Source organism: Salmo salar, chromosome 03 (genome assembly GCF_965601325.2).
Source record: "Salmo salar chromosome 03, fSalSal1, whole genome shotgun sequence".
In the NCBI taxonomy this organism is placed as follows: domain Eukaryota; kingdom Metazoa; phylum Chordata; class Actinopteri; order Salmoniformes; family Salmonidae; genus Salmo; species Salmo salar.
In genome coordinates this window covers 47,803,953-47,831,853 of record NC_138293.1, presented here as the reverse complement: position 1 = coordinate 47,831,853, position 27,901 = coordinate 47,803,953, and the positions used below count along the sequence as shown (strand labels likewise).

General features: G+C 41.6%; 2 protein-coding genes across 6 annotated transcripts in view; one reads left to right on the top strand and one right to left on the bottom strand.

The window, feature by feature from the left end:
• The first annotated feature begins 2,633 nt into the window (after positions 1-2,633).
• On the top strand, positions 2,634-7,968 carry LOC106600550 (uncharacterized). The gene is made up of 4 exons (XM_014191985.3): positions 2,634-3,091; positions 3,251-3,452; positions 4,566-4,915; positions 5,153-7,968. Exons 1-4 carry the CDS (start codon positions 2,967-2,969, stop codon positions 5,943-5,945), a joined length of 1,470 nt encoding a protein of 489 aa, XP_014047460.1. The 5' UTR covers positions 2,634-2,966; the 3' UTR covers positions 5,946-7,968.
• A 10,797-nt stretch (positions 7,969-18,765) lies between these two features.
• LOC106600551 (serine/threonine-protein kinase OSR1) overlaps positions 18,766-27,901 on the bottom strand; it is a 50,514-nt gene continuing 41,378 nt past the window's right edge. For 3 of the 5 annotated variants that reach the window (XR_001327834.3, XM_014191988.3, XM_082973541.1), the window contains exons 15-17: positions 25,362-25,430; positions 23,231-23,295; positions 18,766-23,106 (exon numbers count right to left, since the gene is read on the bottom strand). Coding sequence is in view for 3 of the 5 variants with exons in the window: in XM_014191988.3 (XP_014047463.2) it covers positions 23,032-23,106; positions 23,231-23,295; positions 25,362-25,430 (209 nt within the window). In the remaining 2 variants the exon portion in view is untranslated. Of the gene's footprint in view, positions 23,107-23,230; positions 23,296-25,361; positions 25,431-26,190; positions 26,729-27,901 lie in introns of those variants that run through there. The other 2 variants (XM_082973543.1, XM_082973542.1) reach the window with 2 other exon arrangements.

The window sequence follows — 27,901 nt, the reverse complement described above, 5'->3', positions numbered from 1 at the left end:
GTGTCACTCCCACGGTGGCTGGAGACGTTGGAGGGCCCGTGGTTGCGTTTGCCCTAGGTCTCAGCTTGTTGGTGTGGAGGTGGGTTCTGTCGCTCACTCGATGGTTAGAGATGTTGGAGGGTCCAAGGTTTCAGAAACCCTAAGTCTGTGGCTTGGGCCGAAGACGTTGTGGGCCCGTGGTTCCGGCAACCCTAGGTGTCCAGCATGGGACCTTTGGAGGGCCCGTAGTTGCGGCACACCCTGAGTCCCAGGTCCAAGCCAGAGACGTTGCCGGTCCCATGGTAGTGTCAACACCGAGTCTCATGTTTCCATCGGAAATGTTGCAGGACCTGTGGCGGCATGATGATGTGCTGTGGGTGGTGGTGTTGGTGGGGCTCGAGGGTTTGATGTGTCGCTGTGACTGTCGTCAGAGTGGGTTTCGCTGCTGGAGTCATATTCGACACGTCCCGAGTCATGTATGGGCTCCGAGGCCCTTTTGTTGAGCCCGTTGGGCATGATGGTGCGGCAGATGATGGCTTAAAAGCAGTTGGTGGTGTGCAAGGAAAGGGGCCCGTAGGGGCTGCGCACCCGCAGAACGGTGCTGTGCTTTGCAGCGAACTGATCGAAATCATGTCGCTTGTGGGGTCAGACACGTCGAGGAATCAGTAGAAGCGCGAGGGCCGTAGGGTGCACAGAGAGAACATGGTAGCCTCCCACTCCGCTAGGTAGATGTCGGTGGGGGCGAATCGCTTGCCCATCACCACCCCCTTGATCTGCAGGTAAGAGTCACAATAGCGATAGCGATAGCTCTAACAGCCACAGGAGTCCCTTGTCCGGTCAGCCGGCTTGAGGGTGGCACTCGAGGCAGGCGCCCATCACGGCCAAGCCCAGCTCCACTTCGATGTTGGTGTAGAGGCTGTCCACGTCCATGGTGAACAGGAAGTTGTCGGCGCTCAACCTTGTTGCACCCACCTTGTCCAGAAAGTTGCCCGTGTCCCTGATATAGCTGTTATGCCTCATCGCCAGCAGGTGTAGGTTGGCGTTTATCCATTGGGTCACCCCGTAGGTTTCGCTGCCACAGTCAGAATTGATTGGTCTGCCGGGGGGCACCTCGTGAGGCACTGGCGAAGTAGCCGGGTCCTTGTAGATGTTGGGCAGGAGGTAGAAGCTCCGGGCCTCTCCCCACCAAGTAGTCGACCTTTCGAGGCCGCGGAGTCCCGTCCTCCACCTGCCCTTCGAGCATACCTCTGATGAGTTGGTCTTGTGTGTTCCTTTTGCTGCTCTTGCGTGGTTCCACCGGTCCCATCATTCAGGTCCCATCCCCGCCGGTCAGCCCCTTAAGTCCCTCCTCCTCCCCCCGTTGTCTGAGGGTCAGTGTTGATCATTCCCTCTCGTAGCGTTGTGATAGCAGACGGCGTTTTTCCTTCCTGCAGGGTGACGAGTCAATTCCTGTCACCTGCGGGTGGTGTGGGTGGTGTCCGTGTTGGTGCTTCCAGTGTTGCCTGTGCCTCTTCGTTCGCCACCTCCTCTGTCTCGCTGCCAGTCAGAGCCCGAGTGAGGGGCGGTATGAAAGTGCTGTCGTCATATGTCAGCCAGTTTCCCTGGAGGCTGGGGAAGAATCTTGGCGAGAAGGTGTTCTCGTAGCTGTCCGCTAAGTAGATTTTGCGCCCAGCGACTGCCGAGGTACCAGGCCTCTCGCCAGTTGGTGCACTCTGTCTGTACGATGAGGGTCGCTGTTCCTCTGCCCTGTAGTACCTCTCCATCACCTCGGTTTACCTCTGCTTATTATATTTATTTGACACTGTCAATCAATGAAATACGAATTAATAGAATGGGCTTGGAAGCTCTAACCCTGGTAATTTGACACTCACAATGGCTTCCTGTGATGTAATAATTACCATGGTAATGTAGAACGTTCATTCAAATGATGCTAACTGATGTGGCTCATGCAATGGAATGTATTTTTTTTGTAATGTCATTTGAGTTGATTCAACAAATCACAACACATATTGATGGGTACACTTCCTGCCTTTACTTCCTGCTTTGCGCTTATGGGTACACTCGCATTGGCCGCCAGTCCACCCGTTATGCCATCATTTACTTGAATGGGGACACCTGTTCTATTCATTCTTATGTCTATGGGGTCAATGCTCAATATCTCTGTAAATGTGCCATTACATGAATTACATGAACAAAGGGGGAAAAGAATAGTGGTGGAAAAAGTACCCAATTTTCATACTTCAGTAAAAGTAAAGATATCTTAAAAGAAAATGACTCAAGTAAAAGTCACCAAGTAAAATACTACTTCAGTAAAAGTCTAAAAGTATTTGGTCTTAAATGTACTTATGCATCAAAAGTTAAAGTAGAAATCATTTTAAATGTTTTATATTAAGCAAACCAGACAGCAATTTTCTTTTTTATTTTATTTACGTATAGCCAGGGGCACAGTTCAACACAATTTACCTCGAAACATTTGTGTTAAGTGAGTCTGCCAGAATAGACGCAGTAGGAATGGCCAGGGATGTTCTCTTGATAAGTGTGTGAATTAGACCATTTTACTGTCCTGCTAACCATTCAAAATGTAATGAGTACTATTTGGTGGGAAAATGTAAGGAGTAAAAAGTAGATTCTTTTCTTTAGGAATGTAGTGGAGTAAAAGTTGTAAAAAATATAAATAGTAAAGTACAGATACCCCAAAAACAACTTAAGTAGTACTTAAAAGTATTTTTACTTAAGTACTTTACACCACTGGAAAAGAAGGAGATGTGAGATGGCCATAGAATGTTGCATTGTTGCATCACCAGCTGTGGAATCCCCCATTACTCTAAGCTCTAGATTGCCGATGATTGGAAGTACGGAATCACAGAACTCAAATGTGTCACAATGGACCAGAAGGTATTAAATCCTGTTAAGATGTTCTGTGGCTTCACATTCAGAAGAACCTCCCCTGCTCTTGACCTGGCTTGCTGCTCTCCCTTGCAAGCAGCATGTCCTCAGCAGCCTGTGTTTCGGAGAACCCAAGGCAAAGCCCTTTCACCCCAGGACGCTACCCAGACATACCCATGTCTCCAACTGCCCTCTCTAAAGGCGACACACTGAGTTGCCAGGATGGGTAAGACTTTAGTTGATCAACTCACATAGAAAACATTGTACCTTGTTGATTGATATTGCATAAGTCTGTAGAGAATCAGAATGTCAATGCATAAAGAAATAATGTAGTTTGGATTTGTGTCATATATTGAGATGCCAAGAGAAGCTGATTGTCCCATAGGCTCTTCACTAAACTTGCTAGCCAATCGGCGGAGTCCTCCAGCGTGACATCAGGGTCATGTGACCTGAGCAGGCAGATCATGTCCCAGTTGGAGTGCTACCTGTCCAATGAACACCTGGCAGAGGACGGCTTCCTGCTCAAACACGTCCAGAGGAACAGGATGGGATACGTCAGCCTCAAGCTGCTCACCTCCTTCAAAAAGGTAATGGCAGCTTTATGAGATCAAGATGGTTCCCTCATTTGCTATTTTATTAGGATCCCATTTAGCTGTTGCAAAAGCAGCAGCTACTCTTCCTGTTTCAAAACATGAAACATGACATAATACAAAACATTAATAAACAAGAACAGCTCAAGGATAGAACTACATACATGTATTTTTTTAAAGGCACACATAGCCTACATATCAAAACATACACACAAACTATCTAAGTTAAATAGGGGAGGGGCGTTGTGCCATGAGGTGTTGCTTTATCTGTCTTTTGAAACCAGGTTTGCTGTTTATTTGAGCAATATGAGATGGAATGGAGTTCCACGCAATAATGGCTCTATACAATACTGTACGCTTTCTTGAATTTGTTCTGGATTTGGGGACTGTGAAAAGACCCCTGGTGGCATGTCTGGTGGGGAAAGTGTGTGTGTCAGAGCTGTGTGTAAGTTGACTATGCAAACAATTTTCAACACATTAATGTTTCTTATAAAAAGAAGAAGTGATGCAGTCAGTCTCCTCAACTCTTAGCCAAGAGAGACTGGCATGCATAGTATTTATATCAGCCCTCTGATTACAATGAAGAGGAAGACGTGCCACTCTGTTCATTCACTCCAATGACTCTCAAACTTCTAATTCAAGAATTCCTTACAGCCAATTTACTGTGATGGTGAATATTATGTAAGCCTGGTCTGAAAAATATTGTGCTGTCTTGCCAACTACAATGACCAAAGGAGTTGACAAGACCGTACAAACAGATCTGTGACCAGGCTATGTGGATATTGGTAAGGTTTGAAAACACAACCCAAAGCAAACCTGTTGTACGTACGGCATGTTTAACAAACCAAACCTGGGCCATGTTTAGTAGCCAAATGTTGAACACTGCAGATAGAAATGCCATGAACAGATGCCATGAATAGAACAAACATGCCTCACTGACATGTAGATGTGGAGGATGATGTGATTCTTTATTCTACATGTCAGGCATGTTTGTTCTACATATCATATTTATATCTGAATGTTCCAAAACGTTGCATCTTGCCATTTCGTCATTGTAAATAATAATTTGTACTTGACTGACCTGCCTGGTAAAATACCTGTGTGTCTCAGATGAAGGAGCTGACGAGAGACTGGCGCATCACCCTGGCCGCAGCGCTGTGCTCTGATTCGCTGGAGGTCAACAGGGAACGGACCAAAGTGAGGCGCAGAGAGCCTCTGCCTGATTGGCTGTTGAGTGCCCCCAACAGCAAGCTGCTACTAGCCTGGAACCTGTTTGGGGAAAACACAGGAAGTGACATCACTACCCTCAGCAGCTTGGACCAGCAGGTAGTCCTAGAGAAAGCTCTGAAGCTGTTCAGTGTCCATGCTGCCGTGGCCTCTCTGCGTATCCTCCGTCCTGGGAAAGAGCTTCCTGTGGAGCTGAGACGCCATGCCAGGAGGCATGCCGAGCTGGGCCGCAGGTAAAACCAAAGGCAGCGTTTGTTGACTATTGATCATCAATATTGTCCTCAATTAGGGCAGCCTCTATGAAGTCCCGACATTGCTTCTCACTTTAGATACCTGTTTGTGTAGTTTTACAGGACTGACAGACATGGGCGCTGTCCTATATACATAATTACAAAGAAATGCATTGCAAAACTATTGTGCACTGGGAAAATATGGCAAAATATCTCAACTGTTGTTTTCCATGTTATCAGGACGTGTGCTGTGGTGGAGTTTGAGACCCTGGAGGGGGCCAGGTTGGCCTACCGAGCCCTGCAGAGAGGAGGAACAGAGGGGGCCGTGGTTTGTGTCGCCAGCCTGGGCAGCCCTGGCACGCGCTCACCCCCCTCCTCCTCGTCCCAACCCACCAACCGGCCGGCGAAGAAGGAGGGTGAGGAGGACCCCAAGCCAGATCGAGGCCCCGAGGTGACTAAGGTGTCCCAGAAAAATCCCAAGGTGAAATCTAGATGTTTCACCAACAGCTCCCTGAAGGATCCAGTCCTGTCTAGATGTTTCATAAACAACTCTATGAAGGATCCGGAACTACTGAAGAGCTTAGAGTCTGACCCTGCCCCGGCCAAGGCCACAGTCCCAACCCTGGGTTCAGCCCCAGCCAGGCTTTCATGCAGAAGGATCCAGCGCCGTAAGTCCCTGGACAGCCCCCTGGGCCTGGAGGGTCATTGCCAAACATCACAAAGGGATAGGCTCTCCTCCTCGGACAGCCATGCGTCCCGCGTCCCCCTGGTCCAGTCTAAGCTCCGTGGCTCAAGGTCTGGAGGTGTTGGAAGGAGCAGGTGCTCTGGGGACCATGCACAGGAGAAGGTGGCTTGCCCCTGGGTGCAGCACCAGAAGGTGGCTGCTAGCGCGGCCCTACTCCACCCGGAGACCCCGGGCAAGCTGCGGAGACAGACTCTGCCCCTGAGGGTGGTGCGTCTGCCCCAAGGACCCTACGGTACCAAGGGCTTCTATGGAGGCAGGGGGAGAGGGAAGCTACCTCAGCAGCAGTAATCTGTCTGTCTATTTAACGACAAACCTCTTCTGGATGACACCCTGTCTGTCCCTTTAAATGTTTCGACTGATGAAATTAAATATATTGTAGTGACCATTGTTGCCATGATAACAAAAAAGTTAAGTAATCGAAACGAAAGCGAAATAAAACATTTTTCATATTAAACACACAGTATTTGTTGTGAAATACCTGTAAGAGCTCTCCATGAGAGCATTTGCTGATGTCTGTGCTATTACTCTGTTATTCACTGACACTCTTGATGTTGCACCAGATCTGGAACCAGGGGCACTGTTGTCCTGCTTTATAATACAGAATGAAGATAAATGCATTACACATTTTTTTACAGTCAAATAGCTCTAAATGGCCATTTAGATGTAAAAATGTAATGACCATGTAATGAGCATTGTTACAGTTACCTCAGGGCTCTCCAACCCTGTTCTTGGGGAGCTACCTAGTTGTAACTAACTTCATTCAGCTTATCAACCAGCTAACTATTAAAATCAGGTGCGGTAGATTAGGGATGGAGCGAAAACCTACAGTACAGCTTTATCCCAGACGTTATTACTGTGCCTTACAGATAGTTTGTTTCACCTTAAGCTCAGCGTTCAGTCTGGTTCAACCACCAGGCTATATTACAGATGGCACCTGACTGACAGTGACAAGTTTATAGAAGTAGTGACTGAATACTTCCTCACAATCAACCCCAAACCTAAACAACGTACAATATAAACCTGGTATAAAACCCCAAATGTAAACAAAGGCTTATTCAGTATTAAATCTTAACCAATGCATTGCACAGTATGCTGTGACAGCATGGACCAACCATATGCTGAACATTCCCCACACTCACTACGTGTGTGCCCCAAATGGCAGCCTATTCCCTACGTAGTGCACTACTTTCCACCAGGGCCCAAGTAATGCACTATGTAAGGAATAGGGTGCCATTTGGGATGTATCCCAAACCTCGATGGAAAGGATTCCCCCTGTATTTCCTACTAATTGTTTCCATGATTTTCGATGTTCTGTATATACAATCGCTTTGCTCTCTGCGTAAATCATATTGTATATGTGTTATTTTAGCTGATGTAATCCTAAAGATGTTTGTGAGAGTTCAGAGCAGCATTGAATGAAGCCTTGTAATGTACACTCCTCAGTCGCTCCATAGTTGGATTCAACTTATTGATACTAACAGCTAATGGCAATTCATTCACATTGTGGGTTTTGAGAGCTTATACTTTTAGGGGGAAATAACCTGAATCAACAGTGTATGATACAGATGTCTGTGGACAACATGCATGGTACTTATTAAGTCTTAAAACCAGGAAGTTATAATCTGTTGATATTAACTTTTCAGTGCCAGAAAAAGTGTGTTAACACCTCCAAATAAAACACACTTTGTGTAATATGATATGTGCTAACTTCCTGGTAATATGCATCCATATGTAATAGATATTGAATATTACTGGTTGTTTGTTTGCGCTGATGTACAGTATGTGGCATCTTTAAAGTTGAGCCTTTGTCTCTGTGATATTGTGTCTCTCGGGTCCCAGATCTGTTCGTGCTGTCTTGCCCAATTGAGTGAAACAGCACAAACAGATCTGGGACCAGGCTAGCTGCACCTGTTTGCTGCCCTGGTTGAGAAACAGCAGGTATCTTCTCTGTAGTTTATCTTTGTATGTGTCCCAAATAGAACCCTGTTCCCTATGTAGTGCACTACTTTTGACCAGGGCCCAAAAATGTTGTAATATCCCAAACAGTCAGTTTCACCAAGTACGAATTCCAGCTTTAAAAGATTGTCTACTAGAATTGTAGAACCTTTTTAGGACTGGTGTAAAAAAAAACCTATGCCAACCGTGTGGAATTCTCAGGTGAAGGGCTAGAAGTGTGTGTGTGTTTCTGCGAGCATGGGCATGTGTCTTATCCTTTTCATGATCAACGTAACACTTGCTGAAAAATGTATGTAGGGTTTTTTCCCAGAAGAGAGAGGAAGCTGAAGAGATAAGGTCATACGTTTCGCTTACGTTTCGTGTTATCTACATGAGAAATCTGCACTAATAAAATGTGTGTGTATATATATATATATATATATATATATATATATATATATATATATATATATATATATATATATATATATATATATATATATATATATATCAAATCGTATTTGTCACGTACCGAATACAACCTTACAGTGAAATGCTTACTTACAAGGCCCTAACCAACAATGCAGTTTAAAAAATCAGAATAAGAATAATAAATAAAAGGAACACGTAATTAAAGAGCAGCAGTAAAATAACAATAGCTAGAGTATATACTGTGGGTACCGGTACAAAGTCAATGTGTGGAGGCACCGGTTAGATGAGGTAATTGGTTGGTAGAGCATGGTGTGTGCAACGCCAGGGTTGTGGGTTCGATTCCCACGGGGGGCCAGTACAAAAAAATGCATGAAATGAAATGTATGCATTCATTACTGTAAGTCGCTCTTGATAAGAGTGTCTGCTAAAATGACTAAAATGTAAATATGTACATGTAGGTAGAGTTATCAAAGTGACTAAGCATAGATAATAACAGAGTGTAGCAGCGGCGTAAAGGAGGTGGTGGTGAATGAAAATAGTCTGGGTAGCCATATGATTACATGTTCAGGAGTCTTATGGCTTGGGGGTAGAAGCTGTTTAGAAGCTTTTTGGACCTAGACTTGGTGCTCCGGGACCGCTTGCCATGCGATAGCAGAGAGAACAGTCTATGACTAGGGTGGCTGGAGTCTTTGACAATTTTTAGGGGCTTCCTCTGACACTTCCTGGTACAGAGGTCCTGGATGGAGAGGTCCTGGATGGAGGGTAGTGCTCTGTAGTGCCTTGCAGATGGAGGCCGATCAGTTGCCATACCAAGCAGTGATGCAACCAGTCAGGATGCTCTCGATGGTGCAGCTGTAGAACCTTTTGAGGATCTGAGGACCCATGCCAAATATTTTCAGTCTCCTGAGGGGGAATAGGCTTTGTTGTGCCCTCTTCACGACTGTCTTGGTGTGTTTGGACCATGGTAGTTCGTTAGTGATGTCGACACCAAGTATCTTGGAAGGTCTCAACCTGCTCCACTACAGCCCCGTCGATGAGAATGGGGGCGTGCTCGGTTCTCCTTTTCCTGTAGTCAACAATCATCTCCTTTGTCTTGATCACGTTGAGGGAGAGGTTGTTGTCCTGGCACAACACGGCCAGGTCTCTGACCTCCTCCCTATAGGCTGTCTCGTTGTTGTCGGTGATCAGTCCTACCACTGTTGTGTCATCAGCAAACTTAATGATGGTTTTGGAGTCGTGACTGGCCATGCCGTCATGAGTGAACAGGGAGTACAGGAGGGGACTGAGCATGCACCCCTGAGGGGCCCCTGTGTTGAGGATCAGCGTGGCGGATGCGTTGTTACCTACCCTTACCACCTGGGGGCGGCCCGTCAAGAAGTCCAGGATCCAGTTGCAGAGGGAGGTGTTTAGTCCCAGGGTCCTTAGCTTATTGATGAGCTTTGTAGGCACTATGGTGTTGAACGCTGAGCTGTAGTCAATGAATAGCATTCTCACATAGGTGTTCCTTTTGTCCATGTGGGAAAGGGCAGTGTGGAGTGCAATAGAGATTGCATCATCTGTGGATCTGTTAGGGCGGTATGCAAATTGGAGTGGGTCTAGGGTTTCTGGGATAATGTTGTTGATGTGAGCCATGACCAGCCTTTCAAAGCACGGGGACTGGGATTAAAAATAAAAATATATAAATATAAGACAAAACACACATCACGACAAGAGAGACAACACAACACTACATAAAGAGAGACCTAAGACAACAACATAGCAAGGCAGCAAAACATGACAACACAGCATGGTAGCAACACAACATGGTAGCAACACAAAATAAGATACAAACATTATTGGGCACAGACAACAGCACAAAGGGCAAGAAGGTAGAGACAACAATATACCACACAAAGCTGCCACAACTGTCAGTAAGAGTGTCCATGATTGAGTCTTTGAATGAAGAGATTGAGATGAAACTGTCCAGTTTGAGTGTTTGTTGCAGCTCGTTCCAGTCACTAGCTGCAACGAACTGAAAAGAGGAGCAACACAGGGATGTGTGTGCTTTGGGGACCTTTATCAGAATGTGACTGGCAGAACAGGTGTGTATGTGGAGGATGAGGGCTGCTGTAGATATCTCAAATAGGGGGGAGTGAGGCCTAAGTGGGTAAATAACATCTAGCTGCTCGAGAGCACCCTTACCTGCTGATCTATAAATTATGTATCCGTAATCTAGCATGGGAAGGATGGTGATCTGAATCAGGGTTAGTTTGGCAGCTGGGGTGAAAGAGGAGCGATTACGATAGAGGAAACCAAGTCTAGATTTAACTTTAGCCTGCAGCTTTGATATGTGCTGAGAGAAGTACAGTGTACTGTCTAGCCATACTCCCAAGTACTTGTATGAGGTGACTACCTCAAGCTCTAAACCCTCAGAGGTAGTAATCACACCTGTGGGGAGATAGGCATTCTTCTTACCAAACCACATTACCTTTGTTTTGGAGGTGTTAAGAACAAGGTTAAGGGTAGAGAAAGCTTGTTTGACACTAAGAAAGCTTTGTTGTAGAGCGTTTAACACAAAATCCGGGGAGGGGCCAGCTGAGTATAAGACTGTATCACCTGCATATAAATGGATGAGAGAGCTTCCTACTGCCTGAGCTATTTTGTTGATGTAAATTGAGAAGAGCGTGGGGCCTAGGATTAAGCCTTGGGGTACTCCCTTGATGACAGGCAGTGGCTGAGACAGCAGATGTTCTGACTTTATACACACACTCTTTGAGAGAGGTAGTTAGCAAACCAGGCCAAAGACCCCTCGGAGACACCAATACTCCTTAGCCGACCCACAAGAAGCGAATTGTCTACCATATCAAAAGCTTTGGCCAAGTCAATAAAAATAGCAGCACAACATTTCTTAGAATCAAGGGCAATGGTGACATCATTTAGGACCTTTAAGGTTGCAGTGACACATCCATAACCTGAGCGGAAAGCAGATTGCATACCCAAAGGAATACTATAGACATCATGAAAGCCAGTCAGTTAATTATTGACAAGTTTCTTTTGTTGTTGGGATAAACAGGGCAAAATAGAAATAGGCCTATAACAGTAAGCTTGATCTCACCTTTAAATAAAGGATGAACCGTGGCTGCCTTCCAAGCAATGGGAACCTCCACAGAAAGGAGATACAGGTTAAAAAGGTCGGAGATAGGCTTGGCGATGATAGGGGCAGCAACCTTAAACTATTTTGCAATCTATATGGCACAGTTGTCAATTTTATGGTCCTTAAATGAAACAGGTATATATTTTTATTTATCACAATTTTCTTTAAGCAATTTTGGTCTTTAATGTAGGCCGACAGACAAGTTCCTTACTTTTTCCCCCCTTCCACTTGATAAAGGTTCCAATTGATATCGTTTTTTTATCAATTAGTATATTTGAGTTTAACCACAATATTTGTTGTATTATTTGTTCTGTCTTCAGGTGGATTAAACTGAAATTGCAACCAGCTTTCTATGGCAAAGTAAAAAAATATATATATATATATTTTAGAGTATTTCTTTTCAAATAACCGAAAGTGAGCGGCTAACCCTAACCCTAACCCTAGTGGTTAGAGCGTTGGACTAGTAACCGAACGGTTGCAAGATCGAAACCCCGAAACCCAGTTAACCCATTGTTCCTAGGCCGTCAATGAAAATAAGAATTTGTTCTTAACTGACTTGCCTAGTTAAATAAAGTAAATAAATAAATATATATATATATATATATATATATATATATATATATATATATATATATATATATATATATATTTAAAATTAAGTGAAAAGGCCATTCTTGAACATGGGGTGAGAAATTCTTAATAATTTGTAAATAAAGCCAGTTTGTTATTTAGAAATGATTTATTTCTGTTTTTAGAGGGAGAGAAACCAAAAGCCCACAGTGCTTATTTTTCAAAAATCGTCAGTCCACACGTCAAGTGAAATTCCCCCATTGTATTTACCCATGTTCTCTCTTAACTCCAGGACCACCAAGAGTTTTTGTTGTTGTTGCCTGATGCAGGACTCTAGTGCCAGAGAAGAGAGAATATCAGACTAAAAACGCCTCCATAAATGACCACAGTTTAGACTACCGATAGATCAGCGTTCAAACTCCCCGTTGTGATAGTGTGGTGCAATGACAGAATGCCACCATCTACCACTAATGGTCGCGGCAGAAGCTTGTAACTTTTAGAGGAAGAATCACTATAGGTATTCCCCTTGTCCTGATAGGATCGGGCAGTGTGCAGTGCGATGGCGATTGCATCATCTGTGGATCTATTGGGACGGTATGCAAATTGAAGTGGGTCAAGGGTGTCAGGTAAGGTGGAGGTGATGTGATCCTCTTAGGGATAGGATTCCCACTAGCGGGACAACTTCCAGTGAAACTGGAGGGCTCACAATTCAAATAAATAATCATAAATATCATGGATATTAGGGACAGACGTTCCGCTAGCGGAACGCCTCACCAATATCCAATGGTATAGCGTGGCGCGAAATACAAAAACTTCAATTTCTCAAACATATGACTATTTTACAAAATTTTAAAGACAAGACTCTACTTTATCTAACCACATTGTCCGATTTCAAAAAGGCTTTACAGCGAAAGCAAAACATTAGATTATGTCAGGAGAGTACCAGCAAAAAATATTCACACAGCCATTTTCAAAGCAAGCATATATGTCACAAAAACCCAAACCACAGCTAAATGCAGCACTAACCTTTGATGATCTTCATCAGATGACACTCCTAGGACATTATGTTATACAATACATGCATGTTTTGTTCAATCAAGTTCATATTTATATAAAAAAACAGCTTTTTACATTAGCATGTGATGTTCAGAACTAGCATACCCACCGCAAACTTCCGGTGAATTTACTAAATTACTCACGGTAAACGTTGACAAAAAACAAAACAATTATTTTAAGAATTATAGATACAGAACTCCTTTATGCAATCGCGGTGTCAGATTTTAAAATAGCTTTTCGGTGAAAGCACATTTTGCAATATTCTGAGTACATAGCCCGGCCATCATGGCTAGCTAATTTGACACCCACCAAGTTTGGCCCTCACCAAACTCAGATTTACTATAAGAAAAATTGGATTACCTTTATTGTTCTTTGTCAGAATGCACTCCCAGGACTTCTACTTCAACAACAATGTTGTTTTGGTTCGAAATAATCCATAGTTATATCCAAATAGCTCCGTTTTGTTCGTGCGTTCAAGTCACTATCCGAAGGGTGACGCGCGGGCGCATTTCGTGACAAAAGATTTCTAAATATTCCATTACCGTACTTCGAAGCATGTCAAACGCTGTTTAAAATCAATTTTTATGCTATTTTTCTCGTAAAATAGCAATAATATTCCAACCGGGCGACGTTGTATTCATTCAAACACTGAAAGAAAAACATGGAGTCGTCTTGTGCACGCGCGCTCCAGTGTCATTGTTCTCAGCAGGACCACTCACTAAAACTCCTGCTGTTTTTCGCCCAGAGACTGGAGAGCTCTCATTCCACTTTCTGGCGCCTTCTGAGAGCCAATGAAAGCCTTAGAAAATGTCACGTCATGTCTCTGCTGTAGCAGAGATGCAGTATTTTTGATAGAGATGCCCTAGAAGGAGAACAAAATGTCAGACAGGGCACTTCCTGTATAGAATCTTCTCAGGTTTTGGCCTGCCATATGAGTTCTGTTATACTCACAGACACCATTCAAACAGTTTTAGAAACTTTAGAGTGTTTTCTATCCAAATCTACTAATTATATGCATATTCTAGTTACTGGGCAGGAGTAGTAACCAGATTAAATCGGGTATGTTTTTTATAAAGCCGTGAAAATACTGCCCCCTATCCCAAACAGGTTAAACATTTAGGTACATATAAGTGTCTTATATCGTCTGAGAGCTTAAATTCTTGTTAATCTAACTGCACTGTCCAATTTACAGTAGCTATTACAGCGCAAACATGCCATGCAATTGCTTGAGGACGGCGCCCCACATCAAAATATTTTTCCACTGGCACAGGTTTCATACATTCATAAATAACGATTAAATATTCACTTACTTTTTGAAAATGTTCCTCTGATTTGTCATCCAAAGGGTCCCAGCTATAACATGTAGTGTCGTTTTGTTAGATAAAATCCTTCTTTATATCCCAAAAAAGTCTGTTTAGTTGGCGACATCGATTTGAGTAATCCACTCGTTCAACCTGCAGAGAAAGGAATCTGAAAATGTACCCCTAAACTTTGTTTCAACAAGTCAAAATATGTTTCTATCTACTCCTCAGATACCCTTAAATGTAATCAAACTATAATATTTATTTCGGAAAGAAGTATGTTCAATAGGAAACTGATTTTAGCAGGTGCGTAATGTCTTCATGCGCGTGCAAATTTCCAAGACTGTGTCCTTCTACTAAAACTGATATTTCTTATTAGTTTTTTAAATTACAAACTTAACTCTACATACAGGAATGAGAGAAAATGTATAGGGGTACTCACAGTGCTTGGAGGGGAAACATTCAATGTGCCAGTGGATGAACGGGCACATGGGACTTGGCTTCAGTTCACGTCAGGAGAAAGTTTACAACTCACAGGGCTGAGCTTGCTTGGTGCATGTTTGCATCATGCAGGCCTATGCAACTGTAGGCCTTACAAAACATTTACTCATGTCCATCATCACTATTATGTTGATTCATTAATTCCAGTTATTAATCATTATGGATTAAAAATGTATAGGCAGCTTAGCCAGCCCAATTTTGAATATTAACTACATTTGATCACATTCACATTTTCTCCTGACACACTAATGGACTATAAATACATAACGTTACCAATTAGTTTACCCTGACCAGATGGACAGAGCACATAGGCTGTATGCAGCTGCTCATATTAGTAGCCTACAGTTGATCAGACTGAACAATAGTCTCCTTTTCATCCCATACAGCATGTCAGATATCTAATGTTTAGGTGTAGCCTAGGCTGCTGCAACATTTATGTCATGAGTTTTTGCTTGTGTCTGTCCGGAGTGATTACGTGTTATCCTCTTCGGAAAATAAATAGCGGAGGAAAGTGGAAAGCCTACTTGAGCGCAAGCGACACTCTCTTTAATCTTTTAATGGATGATGCGACGGATGCTATCAAATCATTCGGAATTGTTTTCGACATCTCAGAAAAGACAGTCGAAACTTTGATATGTTCAGCAAGTAAAGCATCGTAACGTGCAATTACCTCTGCAAGCTCCTTGTAGTTGCCCTAGTCGGCGGAACTTTCCATCTCGTCGTGTCCTGTAAAAGCAAATGATTGCATGGCCAAAAATGCAGGCAAGGCCAGCAATACAGGCGGCTTGATGAAAGGCTCCCTGTTAACCAGCTATACTTTTGATACCAGGTGGTATTGAACGCCCTCACCTTTTCATCCTTCTTCATGAAACTGATATCAGGCAGAGGTTGACCCTCGGTTTTAATTCACACCTGTTCCATGTACCCCAGAGAATGAAAGGGGCTCTTCAACAAAAAGTCAACAACAATTTTGGCAGCATTAGCCATTCTACCATTCTGGTGCACACTCGTGCTGGTACAGTAGTTAGATAGCTACTGAAGTTAGCAAGACAAATGTAAATAAATTGCACTAAATAGACAAAAATAAAGTAAAAGAAAAAACAAGAAAACAATTTATAATATACCTCCTCAGTCTCCTGTAATTTGAAAAACTAATTTGAATTGAATAATATTCCAAAAATGCTCAACTTTCACTCTTAACCTCTATCCAACAATGTCACCAAGCTCCTCAACAAATAGAAACCCCATAATTCTCTGTGGCACAATCCCAATACAACTCAATAGGTTTGTTCTCTGATCCTAATTCTATGATTGGATGGACAACATGTCAGTTCATACTGCAAAAGTTTTGATTGGTTGGAGGACGTCCTTCGGAAGTGGTCATAATTACCATTTATGTCTATGGACGGGGTGAGGCCTACGAGCCTCCTAGGTTTTGTATTGAAGTCAATGTAGCCAGAGGAGGATGGAGGCTAGCTACACCAGACAGTGCTGTTGAAGTTACTATAGACCTTCAATGCATTTAAAAACAAATGTAATCAATTATTTGGTGACTTTAATGTTTCACAATTAGTTTTTTTAATGAAATTTTGCGGAGGAGTATGGTCCTCCTCCCCTTCCTCTGAGGAGCCTCCACTGGTGTGAGTGTTGGAGTGTGCCCCTGGCTATCTGTACATTTTTAAAACAAGAAAATGGTGCCTTCTGCTTTGCTTAATATAAGGAATTTGAAATGATTTATACTTTTACTCCAACTTCTGATACTTAAGTATATTTTAGCAATTACATTTACTTTTGATACTTAAGTATACTTTTACTCAAGCAGTATTTTACTGGGTGATTTTCACTTTTACTTAAGTAACTTTCTATGAAGGTATCTTTACTTTTACTCAAGTATGACAATTGGGTACTTTTTCCACCGCTGTGTACTAGTAAGTAGGTTCAGAAATGACAATGTCTCAACAGCAGAGCCGGAGAGCTTTGTATCCTGTAGCCTCCCTCCCGTCTCTTCATGGGCTCGGAGCAGCGGTCATGTTTCTCCTCCCTGGAGTTTTGCGCCTGTTTCGAAACACTTCCTTCTAACGCAGGTAACCAGCCGATGTAGAAATGCCAAGTGGTCTGCTGACAATATTTCCTCGTCAAGACCTGCAGAGGAAACAAGCTCTCCAAGACAAGAGCACACTGAGTGGCAAGCACTGCCTTATTTAGGCTAAGTCTCTATAAAGCGGGACAAAGTTGAATTACGGTTTAACGGATGCCCCGCCTTACTTTTCTCCACACCAATAAAAAAAATAAAATCAGATGTGTTATTTTGTTGGGCAATTTATGCAGCGCTTTGTTTATAATCCACTGTCCGCTCGCGCTTGAGGCTTCCCCAAATTGATGCGCAAGAGACCAAACAGCCCTAGATCACAGACTCAGATCATGTTCGAGCTCAGATTGGACAGTGAAACACACGCTCTCAACTGCAGGCGACGTGCAGATGTTTCATTTCTCTCTCATGCGGTATTGGCTGAATACAGCGCAAATTCCTACTATTTATGTGTCCAGGTTAAATGTAGGGCGTCCCTCATTATAAACAAACAGTCGGTTCAATTCATGGTTATTGTATCATTTTCATATCTATTAGAAGCGATTAATAGACGAAACAACAATGTAATTTAACCAATTGACTGGCCAGAGATCAGGACATTCATCAGCAAATACGCAGTGCAAGCTGATAGTATTTTGGACAACCAAATTGAAGTCAAAATGATTGATGAAATCGAAGTGTGTCAGCTGTATGGTGATTTGGATTCATATCATTTTACCGGTACTACCAGTAGTAGGAAAACCGATAACACCAAGACGGAATGAGTTTGAAGTGGATGCGCTGCCGAGAACAGCTAGCATGTCCAGCAAAGTACATCGCCAGTGGCACGCACACACTTCATGTAGATCAGCAGCTCTACAATGATGTGATCGACTGTCTCCCAGGTGGGGGCTTTTCGTGGCAGCCAGACGAGACAATAGAAGGAGGATGGTGTGAGCAAAGTTACTGGGCTCTAATTTAGTCAAGTTTGCTCTATATTTCTTGATGCTTCTAAATGTGCATGTTATAAACTATATGTTTTATTTTGATGATGGGCTATACGCTATGGCTGGATTTATGAGAAGCCTAATCATATTTGTGTGAATATTTTGTTAACGCCTATAGGCTATCGAGATGCATTCTGATAATGAACTCATTATACATCAACATTTTAATTTGATTACAATTATGTCAATAATTCTTGAATTAGAAAATCATGTTAAATAGTCTACTTTATTACCCTACGTCACATAAAATTACGAGATTGGATTACACTTCTTTTTTTAACCATGAATAAAGAAACTGTCGCAAGTTATACTTCCCATTGTGTTTCATTTCTCATGGTTATAACATTGTAACATCTGCATGCTTTTTAAGAAAAATAGTGTAGGTTTTCGCATGGAATAATATAACTCAAGAAACCCACAGTAGGTCTAGAGCCTGTACAAGTGCCTAGCACAATGTGGTGAAGCACTGTTATTCCTTACCCACTTGTTTTTTTTTTTGCACGCTCGCCTCCCTTTCTGGGGGGGAAATCCGTTAAAACAGTGAATACATTTTGTCTGGCCTAATAGTCTATAATAGTGTCGCCCATTACCTCTCATCAGCACCTGCATCTTTTGTAGTAGGACCGTTACACAAAACAAAGCCAAATATACATTGGAGTTGCTTACCAAGATGACATTGAATGTTCCTGAGTGGCCTAGTTACAGATTTAAAATCGGGGTTTAAATCTATGGCAATACTTGAAAATGGCTGTCTAGCATTGATCAAGAAACATCTTGACAAAGCTTGAAGACTTTAAAAGAATAATGGGCAAATATTGTACAAGCCAGGTGTGCAAAGCTCTTAGAGACTTACCCAGAAAGACTTACAGCTGTAATCATTGCCAACGGTGATTCTAACACTTATTGACTCAGGCAGTTGAATATTTATCTAATCAAGATGTTTTATTTTTCATTCAAAAATATATAATTTTTCTTCCACTTTGACAAGGTATTTGAAAGAAAAATATCATTTTAATCCCACTTTCTAACAACCAAATGTTGAAAAAGTCTAGGGGTGTGAATACTTTCTGAAGGCACTGTATATAAAGAAAACAAACTCTTGGGACTTGGTTCAAACCATGTGAATTTATTTACCTTTTCACTTATTTTAGAAATAGTTGACCAGAATTATTTGTGTGATGGCAATTTTAACCACACATTTACATCATTGATTCTGCAAAGTGCTTTTAATTCCTGACATCAAGTTGTCCTTTAATGATAAGGTTTCGCAAATAGCATTCTTCAATTTTGATCACTTGCACGTTTTATGATACACATAATGTCTAAAATATATATGCGTTCCAACAAACATTAAAAAAAAACTTTCGACAAATAAAAATAAACTCATAAAAGTTCAATCAGATCCAAGTAAGTGTCATAATAAATACTAATCATTCAAAGAGCTCGCCTTGTGACCGATATCTACCTGACAACATTGGCTTTACAAGAGGGAAAATAGATTAAAACCCAGGGCATTTTGCTATCAGCTCACACATTCTTCTAGCCTGGGTGTCCAAGATATGTTTATGCTCTTGCCAATGCCAATTGTATTGTTTGGCAAGACAATGAGTAACAGGGAGTTGGCACAAACAGACTGACACACGGGCAAACATTCTTCAACATATTGCTCAGTCTGAAAGCAACATATCACACCAGTGGGAATTGTGTCAGTTCTGTGTCATTTTGTTGTTAGTTAGCTAGGCCTACTTTTACATTTCTTGAGGAACATCATTCCAGTTTGTATTTCGACAGGAAACTCAAAATTCAACAGGTTTCAGTGATTAAAAAAGTCTCAATGGAAAAAACAAAACACAAATTGCATATTACTATCTCCATGACAACAAAAGCATAAAATGTGAACTAGAAGACGAGCCTTTCTGAACTAACTCAAATGTACATTAATATCAATAAGGTACCAATTCAGCAAATCACATGGCATGATTAGCAACAAAACTTGAAATTATTGGAAAAATCTATAAAACAGCCAATTAATTTAAACCTGTAGAGATACTGGATGGCCTACAGATCAAGTATACCAGTTGTTTATCTGCCACAATCATATGTACAACTAAAGAGCATTCTTTCCTCATTAGAAATGTACTCCAGAAACAGTTGATACTTTGCTTTGCTTCCTAATCACATACATACCTTTGGGAGCGTGTGTGAAAGTGTGCATGTTGTGGCATCACCAGCTTGCCATTATAATGTAACGTACCTTTTTGGAAATACAATATCTGCCAAATAGACCGATTTACAACAGTACCTGAACTAGCTAACCCACACACACAGCCCCTGGAACACTACAGAAACACACATACCAACCAACCAACCAACCAACCAACCAACCAACCAACCACCAACCAACAAACAAACAAACATAGAACGTAAAGTAGGAGTGACAACTGTTGGTGACTTTGAGGTGAGTGTGGATGGATTGGAGCACAAGGCTACGATACAAATGAATTTGTCCATCTAGGAAGAAGAAACAGCCATCATGATGACAGCTAGCTAGAGGGAGTACAGAGGTCCAGTAACTAGTGAACCGCTGGTCATGAACATCACAGAGACAAAATTGCATAGTCCCAAGACCATAATCAAGATCTTAGGAAGTTATTGTTTTACTGTCTTTGAGTATTAACTCTGGATAATCGTTCAGAATGTTTTCAGACTGAAATGTAATGAATAGAGCAGACCCAATTCCCAAATCTATACGACATGCAATCCTATCTGTTCTACACAATACATATCTATTCATACGTTTCATTAAGTCTTGTAATATTGCTCCCTTCTGAACAGACCCCTTCCTTGTTAGAGCAATGATATCGGTCTGTCTGGGGTAACTTGAACCACTAACACAACAGCTTATATCAACATAATGATACACCAATGAGAGGTTATAACAGGGAAGAGAACTTATGACAGTTAATGTCAACTTTTAAAACACCTATGAGAGCTTATAACAGCTTATGTCAACAGATAGACCAAGGAAACCATATGACACCTAAGAAAGCTTATGTCAGCGTATGTAATGATATACACTATGATGCCAGTTATTTCTGATTCATGACTGGAGGCCCCTATAGTTCAATATCAATAATGTTATCAAGGGAAGTCACTTTTCATCAGCCATTCACTCATTCTTCTAGAAATCCATACTGTAATAGATCCTCACTAAATAACTAACTCCTTTACACTTCGTCATATACTAAGTCTGCATCCGAAATGGCACCCCTCCCCTACGTAGTGCACTACTTTTGAACAGGGCCCTGCTCAAAAGAAGTGCGCAATATAGGGAATGTGGTGGCCATTGGGGAGGCAGCTATATAATTCAGATAACAGTACAAGGATGCCTAATAGTGATGTCTATTACACACAACTCAGTCCCATTGGGGAGGCAGCTTATCTAATTCAGATAACAGTACAAGGATGCCTAATAGTGATGTCTATTACACACAACACTCAGTTGTGTGTTGGTTCAGTGGCAGTTTATAAACAGGCATGTACAGTGCCTTCAGAAAGTATTCAGACCCCTTGACTTTTTACACATTTTGTTAGGTTACAGCCTTATTCAAAAATTGATTAAATTGCTTTGGTTCCTCATCAATCTGCACACAGTACCCCAGAAATGACAAAGCAAAAACAGGATTTTAGAAAATGTTACTAATTTATATAAATAAAAAACACAAACATCACATTTACATAAGTATTCAGAACCTTTACATTCAGACCCTGTATTCAGACCCTTAACTCAGTACTTTGTTAAAGCATCTTTGGCAGCGATTACAGCCGAGTCTTCTTGGGTATGACGCTACAAGCTTGGCACACCTGTATTTGGGGAGTTTCTCCCATTCTTCTCTGCAGATACTCTCAAGCCCTGTCAGGTTGGATGGGGAGCGTTGCTGCATAGCTATTTTCAGGTCTCTCCAGAGATGGTCGATCGGGTTCAAGTCCGGGCTCTGGCTGACCCACTCAACGAAATTGAGACTTATCTTCGAAGCCACTCGGAGCAAAGAACAGAGAGATCCTTGATGAAAACCTGCACCAGAGTGCTCCGGATCTCAGCTACTATAGCTGTGTGCTTAGGGTGGTTGTCCTGTTGGAAGGTGAACTTTCGCCTCAGTCTGAGGTCCAAAGCACTCTGGAGCAGGTTTTCATCAAGGATCTCTCTGTACTTTGCTCCGGTCATGTTTTCCTCAACCCTGACTAGTCTCCCAGTCCCTGCTGCTGAAAAACATCTCCACAGCATGATGCTGCTACCTCCATGTTCCGCTGTAGGGATGGTGCCAGGTTTCCTCCAGAAATGACGCTTGGCATTCAGGCCAAAGAGTTCAACCTTGGTTTCATTAAACTTGTTTCTCGTGGTCTGAGAGTCTTTAGGTGCCTTTTGGCAAACTTCAAGTGGGCTGTCATGTGCCTTTTATTGAGGAGTGGCTTCCATCTGGCCACTCTACCATAAAGGCCTGATTGGTGGAATGCTGCAGAGATGATTGTCCTTCTGGAAGGTTCTCCTTTCTCCACAGAGGAACTCTAGAGCTCTGTCAGAGTGACTATCGGGTTCTGGGTCCCCTCCCTGACCAAGGCCCTTCTCCCCGATTGCTCAGTTTGGCCTGGCGGCCAGCTCTAGGAAGAGTCTTGGTGGTTCCACACTTCTCTCATTTAAGAATGATGGAGGTCACTGTGTTCTTGGGGACCTTCAATGCTGCAGACATTTTTTGTTACCCTTCCCTAGATCTGTGCCTTGACACAATCCTGTATCCTGAGGTTTCTGTTTTTAATTTTTAATAAACGTGCAAAAATGTCTAAAACCCTGTTTTCACATTGTCATTATGAGGAATTGTGTGTAGATTTCTGAGGATTTTTTTTATTTAATCCATTTTATAATAAGGCTGTAATATAACAAAATGTGGAAAAAGGTCAAGGGGTCTGAATACTTTGAACGCACTGTAAGTTATCACTTCCAGAACTCAAGATATTAGAATATGTGTTGGATTGTAGCGCTAAATGTAGAAAATGAAATAAGAAACATTTGTTGTTTACTTTTAAGTCGATGTTTATGTCGATTGGGATGCCCGCCGTCCTCCCTCCCAGATACACTGCTGTAAACTCTTTCAAGTGTGATTTACTGTTCCTGTCCTAACTGTTGTCTTTTTGTTACACTGGTCCCATTCTCAGAGGCCATTTTAACTAACACTGCAGGTTTCAGTAAAGAAAATAACCCTACAGGTTGACAAATGCACTGTGGCTCTCTTCTTTGGCAGTAGTGGTGTCTTGGAATTTAGAACTATGCTGCTGTGCAATACTGTTTGTTCTCCTTTGTTGACGGAATATTGAGTTAACTGATGCTGAGCTGAGCGAAACCCATCAGTTTCACATCGTCAGGGATCTCCGACTCATCTATGCCAGATGCCTGAGAAAGAAAGAAAAATACATGTTCAGTGTATCTGTCTTTGTAGGATGTTCAGCAGGGCATACTGCTGTTTGAACAGGACAAAAATGGAAGCTTTGATTGAAACAAAAAATATTGAACTTACCAGTTTGAAAGTTACATTTTTATTGTTGAAAGGATCATCAACAATCTTCTGCAGGTTGGCAGCAACTGGAAAGAATATATATGTGGAATAAGGAATCTGAACCTCTCTAAAACCAGCATAATTTTTGCCATCTCTGGAGTAAATGACCGTGTCTGAAATTTGTCTTGCCTACTACTTACTAAAACTAAATACTGTGTACTAATCGTTCTACATACTATTTAGAACGTACTGTTTAGTAAAACGTATGCACTAAGCAACAAATATCAACATACTAGTGTCATGACGTGGCCCTCTTTAGATATAGCAAGCACCAACTCTCTCTCTCGCACCACCTCTCTCTTCCCCCTACAACCAGGCTCTGTTATCTCAGGTCGTAAATTCCTGAAGGAGACTCTCTCCTTCATGCAGTATCGAGAGAGAGGGTTCACAGTAGAACAAAGGAACTTCTTCTACCTCATAGAACTTGAGAACGGAACAATATCCATGTTTTGGAGAATGTGTAAACGGTCGGTGGAGAATTCAGCTACGACCGGTCCATTTTGTCTAATGTTTGTGACCTCATAAGAGACAATACAGCCACATTACCATAACTCTGTTTATACAAGAGTCTCCATTATGAGATTTGCACCTAATTATTGTATAAAATCAATGAGTATAGATGAAACTATTTGTGATATTATGTAATGTGATTTATACTGTTTAATGAAAGAGAATCCAATTCCCTTTAAAATGTAACTAAGTCATTGGCCCACCCAATGAGCAGACATTGATCTGGCGTCATAGGACAGCCTTTTTCTGCTGTTCCGAATATAAACCCCACTTCAGACCATGCGTACCTCGATTACCGAGAAGGCTAAGGTTTGAGTAGAGACCATGCATTCCTCGGTTGTTGAATTCCTAACCAAACCACGTGGAGCATTGGCTACACTGGTGGAAATGGTTCAACTATGAGACTATCGATACCGACAGAATAAGAGCAAATCTTCGATACTAATTACTAGTCTGCAGCTAGAATTTATGTCGACCTGGAATGCGAAGACCGACAACCGCCGAAACATCTATTCTATAAGAACATTTCTGAATGTTACTCTGAAGTATCCATTCTAACCACAGACTCCAGGGACGCAGAGAGAATCTCAGATGAATTTGCCAACAGAAAAGGACGATTCCAAAAGAGATCACGATGACACACTGAGTGTAAATATATATATTGATTGCAATTATTCCCGAATGAGTGAGCGTTCATGTGCAAAGGATTAGCATTTCAATTATTATAATTATCCACTGTGTAGTGACTCTCGTCTTTCCCGGCCTTCTCAGTCCACACCCACTTCCCTTATCATTTCCTTGTAACCATATCTACTGTTTGTTTGTTTGTTTATGCATTTCTGTGATTATTTAGTTAGTAAATAAATGATTAAGACAATTGATGTATGGATGATTCATAGTGAAGGCTGGGTTTGTGCAGATAACCAACAACTTACAACGTTTGGAATGAGACTCACGTGAGGTAAAGAACAATTAATTAATTAGAAGACTAATTGGTCAGATATTAAAATATCTGAAAAGTTATATTAGGAAAATTATAACTTCGTAATCTGAAGATTTTCCTTGGTGTCCCGACTTCCTGGTTAATTACATTTACATGATTAGTTTAATCACGTAATAATAATTACAGAGAATTGATTTCATAAAATAAGTCTTCACTTTAATGATGCCAAAGACACGACACTAGGCTCACCCATACTGAGAATGTGTCATCTAATGCGCAATTGCGTTGTTTCCAGCCATTTGTTACTTTTTCTACAGCCCGTCCCTTTCTTTGATTATCAGCTGTTGTCAAACACACATAGGTCTGAAAATATGATTCTCTTCCTTAATAGTGTGCAGCTAAATCTACTAGATGAAAAGCCAAAATGAGTATGACATCCTGGCATTTAAAGCATACTCAAATTTCTAAATGTTACACTATAAAATATTATATTTTCACATAACCAAAATGTGTTGTCTCAATCAGTCATTTCAGCCTGACCTGTGACTTCACTGACCTCTAGTAGCTTTGGTCAAGTTACCATAGTGAGGGACATGTTATCCTACAGAAGATCTCTCTAAGCTTTGGTTTCATACTCACCAACCACTACGTCTTTCCCATCGACTAGACCTGCGGATACCAACTCCTGAGACACTCCATCTGATGAATCTGAGGGAAGGTAGGTGGGTGGGTGAGTGAGTGAGAGAGAGAGAACAAAACCAAGAGATATGGAGATAGATGGGGAGAGAAACAGAGCAGGAGTGGTTAGTTATGTGAGAAGAAAAAAAGTCTGATGGGTCCATATATGTGATTGTAACCCATTAACAGGTTGACCAGAAAAGCCACATCCCTGATATGCAGATGACTGGCAACCCTGATTAGAAACACCTGCTTCTCCCCTGTTGATCCCTATAAATGTGGTTTCTGATAGGAAAAGATTTTAACCTACATGAAGACTTAAGTTGAAACATCTGTTCTGAAGCAGTAAAAGTAAAAGTTAGCTTTATGCAACATATTTTTTAGTGTGAATCCCATCACACTTTTTTGCTAATCTGGATTCACTGGTTTTATGCAACCATCAGACTTTTGGGTGAATGCGATGGTCCACTTTTGTTTAGTGGTTAGATACAGTGCCTTAAGAAAGTATTCACACGTCTTGACTTTTTCTACATTTTGTAAGGTTACAGCCTGAATTTAAAAATATATTAAATTCATTATTTTTTTTTCACTGATCTACACACAATACCCCATAATGTCAAAGTGGAATTATGTTTTTAGAAATGTCTACAAATTATAAAAAAATGTATGGGTAAAATCATTTGAGTCAATAAGTAGTCAAACTTTTTGTTATGGCAAGCCTAAATAAGTGCAGGATTGTTGAGGAAAACTTGTTCCAACGATCAGGCAGAGCTCATTATCCAGTTTATAAGAGTTTATTAAAACAATTGCAGGGAAGTTCACTCAGGACAAACAGAAGCAGAAGAACAAAAAAAATCTACATAATCACAGTCATTTATATAATTTACCAGTCAAAATGTTGGACACACCATTCAAAAGGTTTTTCTTTATTTGTACGATTTTCTACATTGTAGAATAATAGTGAAGACATAAAAACTATGATATAACACATATGGAATCATGTAGTAACCTAAAAAAAAAGTGTTAAATATATTTTAGATTCTTTGAAGTAGCCACCCTTTGCCTTGATGACAGCTTTGCACAGTCTGGCATTCTCTCAACCAGCTTCACCTGGAATGCTTTTCCAACAGTCTTGAAGGAGTTCCCACATATGCTGAGCACTTGTTGGCTGCTTTTCCTTCACTCTGCGGTCCAACTCAGCCCAAACCATCTCAATTGGGTTGAGGTCGGGTGATCGTGGAGGCCAGGTCATCTGATGCAGCACTCCATCACTCTGCTTCTTGGTAAAATAGTCCTTACACAGCCTGGAGGTGTGTTGGGTCATTGTCCTGTTGAAAAACAAATGATAGTCCCACTAAGCACAAAACAGATGGGATGGCATATCGCTGCAGAATGCTGTAGTAGCCATGCTGATTAAGTTGTGCCTTGAATTCTAAATAAATAACTGACAATGTCACCAGCAAAGCACCATCACACCACCTCCCCCATGCTTCACGGTGGGAAATACACATGCAGAGATCATCTGTTCACCTACTCTGTGTCTCACAAAGACACGGCGGTTGGAACCAAAAATCTCAAATTTTGACTCCTCAGACCAAAAGACAAATTTCTTGGCCCAAGCAAGTCTCTTCAACTAATTGGTGTCTTTTAAGTAGTTGTTTCTTTGCAACAATTCGACCATGAAGGCCTGATTCTCCTCTGAAGAGTTGATGTTGAGATGTGTCTGTTACTTGAACTCCGTGAAGCATTTATTATTTCTGAGGCTGGTAACTAATTCACTTATCCTCTGCAGCAGAGGTAACTCTGGCTCTTCCTTTCCTGTGTCGGGCCAGTTTCATCAGGGCACTTGATGGTTTTGCAAATTGCACTTGAAGAAAAGTTCAAAGTTCTTGAAATGTTCTGTATTGACTGACCTTCATGTCTTAAGTAATGGACTGGCGTTTCTCTTTGCTTATTTGAGCCGTTTTTGCCATAATATGGACTTGGTATTTTACCAAATAGGGCTATCTTCTCTATACCAGCCCTACCTTCTCACAACACAACTGAGTGGCTCAAACTCATTAGGGAAAGAAATTCCACAAAATATATTTTGATGTGTTAAACACTTTTTTGGTTACTACATGATTCCACTTGTGTTATTTCATAGTTTTGATGTCTTCGGAACTAGAAGAACAAGCACTTCGCTACACTCACATTAACATCTGCTAACCATGTGTATGTGACCAATAACATTTTATTTGAGTCACTGTTATTCTACATTGTAGAAAATAGTAAAAATAAAGAAAAACCCTGGAATGAGTAGCTGTCCAAACTTTTGACTGGTACTGTACTTCACCTACACAAAGAACTGCTTACCCCTACATACGCGATAAGGGGTACTTGGCTGCAATCCCTTAATGCATTATACAAAAGAGAACTGGTTCTAACCAGTTAACTTGGGTCAAACATTTTGGGTAGCCTTCCACAAGCTTCCCACAATAAGTTGGGTGAATTTTGGCCCA

Excerpts from the sequence above, each read along its gene's own strand:
- LOC106600550 (XM_014191985.3), top strand. The coding sequence starts at position 2,967 with ATGTCCTCAGCAGCCTGTGTTTCGGAGAACCCAAGGCAAAGCCCTTTC. Across the intron at positions 3,453-4,565 it reads TGCTCACCTCCTTCAAAAAG|ATGAAGGAGCTGACGAGAGA; the intron begins GTAATGGCAGCT and ends TGTGTGTCTCAG. Across the intron at positions 4,916-5,152 it reads CATGCCGAGCTGGGCCGCAG|GACGTGTGCTGTGGTGGAGT; the intron begins GTAAAACCAAAG and ends CCATGTTATCAG.